A 3,431-nucleotide genomic window follows, 5' to 3' on the forward strand; every position below is an offset into this window, starting at 1 on the left:
CCCACGACCATCTAACTGGGCGTGCGAGTGTGGTCAGAGGAGGGACAGTCCCTACCCTAACGAGCCGCTCGAGCCCTCGGAAGCCCAGAGAAGGATGGGCTGGGGGTCCCCTGCTCTCAGTGAGGGACCGTCATGCTGCGGTCTCTCAGGCCTGGTCGAGACAATGGCATTTGTGTCATGCTCGACTTTAGACATGGCACTCGGAGTGTTCGTAGGGGAGAGACCTCACAAACGACTCGCTCAGCTGTCTCATCTTCTGCTGAGGAACGGGCGCTAGCGAAGGGGCACGCAGCAGATCCCGGGGCCCCGTGACCCCACTTGGGGGAGGGTGTCACGATGGATGCCGGGGTTCTGAGCTTTGGGGATGTTTATCCTGAAATAGAACACCGTGTCCCCCAGGTCCCACCACAGGACAAGGGGCGGGGGGCCCCCACACTCACGTTGAACTCTTCCCGGAACCTCTTGCAGTCGTCCGCAGACCTCGCCCGAATCTCCTCCTCCAGGTGGCCCACGGGGATGGGGAAGTACTTCTTGGGCCCGGAGGGGGACCTGCTGAGAAGCATCACCCTCTGCTGCTCTGTGGGATCAAAAAAACAAGAGCATTTAGCATTCTTGGATGGGTGACGCATTGGCCAGACCGATGGGCAACCTTCCTAGAGAAATGACAGCTGGAGGGGGCGAGACTCCTCTGAGATCCTGTGCCTGGGGCCCGGGGAGGGGGGTGCGGTCCTGAGCCACTGAAGGCAAAGGTCTGTGATACACCCACATCGTTTGTGAGGGATGATGTCCCTCCGGCCGATGCCACCTGCTCTCAGCAACCACAGACGCCTTATCTTCCCCGCTCACCTGCCCACCCACCCTCCTTCCCTCCCGCCCCTACTCCTTCCACAGTGGGCTGAGGCAGCCCCCTGCCCCCCACTTCCAGGTGCGGAGAGAGAAGAGTAATCCCAGGTTTCTGGGTGCGAGCCTGCGACAGGCTGGGACTCAGCGAGCACAGGGGGCTCCTTCGGCCTTGTCTTGTTTGTGACAAATAGTCTTGGTTACTGAAACCCCACAGGAGAAAACTGTCCTTGGAATTTTTTTGGGTGGGGGGAGAGGAGGAGCAAGGAGGCACTGAACAGGCCGAAGGGGGTCCTGGACAAGTCGTGTCCACAAATTCAGAGCGATACAAGAACAGGAATGACTGGCATGTGCTTCTCGTCCCGGGAACAGGCTGGTATTCTTGACAAGGTCAACAGGATACCTCTGCTGTCACACGTGCCAAAGGGCCTGTCGCTACCTGCGGAGCTGTTCGAAAGCCCAGCCGAGATCTCCCGGAGGCTCAGTCCTCCGAGAGACAGGAATCGGAGGAGCGTGGTGGCCCTGCCTGCCACAGCCTCTTCCCTCTCCTTCAGGCTGCACGCCCTGCATGCACTGGGGGCAGGGAGCTGGCACCGGAGGCCACATTACCACCTGCCAAGGGGCACAGGCCCACGTCACTGCGAAACCGCTCTTCTGACTGCGGACCAGGCCCTACGCTGCAGAGATTCTGTTCAGGATCTCAGGGTGGCTTTTGCGACCCCTTCTGAAGTCCCACAGCCCGTCTGTTCCCCGGTCCGGAGCCATTCGGGAGCCGGCTGCGGGGGGGAGGCTGGTCGCCGATGGCACCAGCACGGTAGCAGCCTCGGCCTCACACACCTCCGGGGCCATCTCGGAGGAAAGCGGCGTGCCTTAAAGCAGCTCTGCAGGTCAGCGGCTGAGCTCCCAGCCCGAGGGAGGGGCTGGGAAAGCCTCCTGCCCGCCAGCTCCACCCGAAAACGCTGCGTCCCAGCCCGTTAGAGCACTTAGCTCCGACCGGACGGACGGCCTCAGCCCAGCGACTTTAAAGGGCTCACTGAGACCCGCTATGGCAAGCCCGGTGGAAACGACAGGATACGCGCGGCGCCTCCAGAAAAGCCACAAACTGACGCTTCTCAAATGGCCGTTTCACACCAGAGAGAAAACGAGAACCGTTTTGAAGCGGTGAAATCCTAGGGTTGCAGATGCCAGCCTTTTGCCAGGTGGAGCGGGCACGGACGGGGCAGAGCCGGGGAGGTGACCACGCGATGCTAAGGAAAGACGCCCCGGCCTGCAGGAGCGCGGGCGGACCCCCGACGTGACGCGGGGCCTCGCATACCTTGCTCCTCCAGGATCCCGTTGGGCATCTTCTTGTCGCCGGCGCTGACCACGGCCTTCCTCTGCCTCCTGAACCTGAGGGACACAGACGCGTTAGGGTGCAGCCCAGGGCGGCGTCCGGGCGCCTGGGGCCCTGGCTGGCGGTACCCACCAGGTGAGCCGGGAGAAGCTCTTCCTGCTGCTCATGGCTGAGCCGCTCTGGCCGCCGTGTGCCCCGCCGCCCGCCGCCTGGGCCCACGCCCCACAGTCACAGCCTTATAGGCGCTCATTTCCTCATCCGAGCAGATCGGGGCAAGTCGGCGCCGGGGACACTCCTACCTGAAGAAGTAGGCGGCCAGCAGCAGGAAGAGGAGGGACAGCAGCAGCGGCAGCAGCAGCCAGGCCAGCAGGGGCTGGGGCGCGCCCGCGTCCGGGGGGCCTGGGGGCAGAACCGGGTCCCCATCATGACCCGAGGCAGGAAAGGGGGTCTGGGCAAGAGAGGTGGCCAACACCGGACGGCACTCGACAGCCTGCAGAGCACACGGCCCAGCAGCCCCTCTGCCCAGACGCTGAGAAGAGCACTCGCCTGTGGCCATTTTCTCACGGTCCCCAGGGCACTGCCTCTGTCCCCGACGGGGAGGTGGCGGAGGGCGGAGGTGTGGACGCGCCTCTGTGCTGTCTGGGACAGCGGGCGAGCTCCCGGGGCCTCGGGCAGGGGCTCAGGGCATGGGGAGCAGCCTGGCTGGAAGGGGGCCTGGGGCCGCCTGGGACCCCGCCTCCGGAGCCGCGCAGTCCCGATCCCATCTGCCCGAGGGAAGCTCTTCCTCACCTGTCTTTCCCACCTGCCGGGCCGACCTTCCTCATCCAGAAGGTCCCACCGCCGGACCCAGCGCTGCTGCCCAGGGCCCGCCCAGTGGGCCTAGGTTCCGAGGGGCTTAGGGCCTCGGCTGTGAGGCTGAGTCGGACCTTCCCCGCACCCCGATGCTCACGCTCGCCTCCTGTCTCCCCAGCCTGTCATGCTGCCCCCTCCTCACCAAAACGCCCCTGCTCTCCAGGAATGTCGCTCGGCCCCCCGCCCGCGGATCCCAGGAGGCTCTGCATGCCTCAAGCACAGACCTCTCCCGAGTGGACAAACCCTGTGGGCCCCCACCTTTGCTCCAGTTTCAGGGGGACCCCTTGAAGGCGGAACTGGGCTTCCATGGCTCCAAGCTCAGCGAAGCACCAAGCAGGGCCCTGAGCCCCAGGGTGCTCTGCAGTCCCCCCTCGCCTGGCACCACCCGCCCCTCGTGGGCCCATCC

At 64.7% G+C, this 3,431-nt stretch overlaps 1 protein-coding gene across 1 annotated transcript in view; it reads right to left on the reverse strand.

Moving 5' to 3' along the window:
- PTPRE (protein tyrosine phosphatase, receptor type E) overlaps positions 1–3,431 on the reverse strand; it is a 40,190-nt gene that overhangs the window by 31,937 nt on the left and 4,822 nt on the right. The window contains exons 2-4 of the mRNA XM_023537377.1: positions 2,473–2,572; positions 2,156–2,229; positions 441–577 (exon numbers count right to left, since the gene is read on the reverse strand). Of these exons, the coding sequence (XP_023393145.1) occupies positions 441–577; positions 2,156–2,229; positions 2,473–2,572 (311 nt within the window). The remainder of the gene's footprint in view (positions 1–440; positions 578–2,155; positions 2,230–2,472; positions 2,573–3,431) is intronic.

This window comes from Pteropus vampyrus, unplaced genomic scaffold, assembly GCF_000151845.1.
Source record: "Pteropus vampyrus isolate Shadow unplaced genomic scaffold, Pvam_2.0 Scaffold188, whole genome shotgun sequence".
NCBI lineage: Eukaryota > Metazoa > Chordata > Mammalia > Chiroptera > Pteropodidae > Pteropus > Pteropus vampyrus.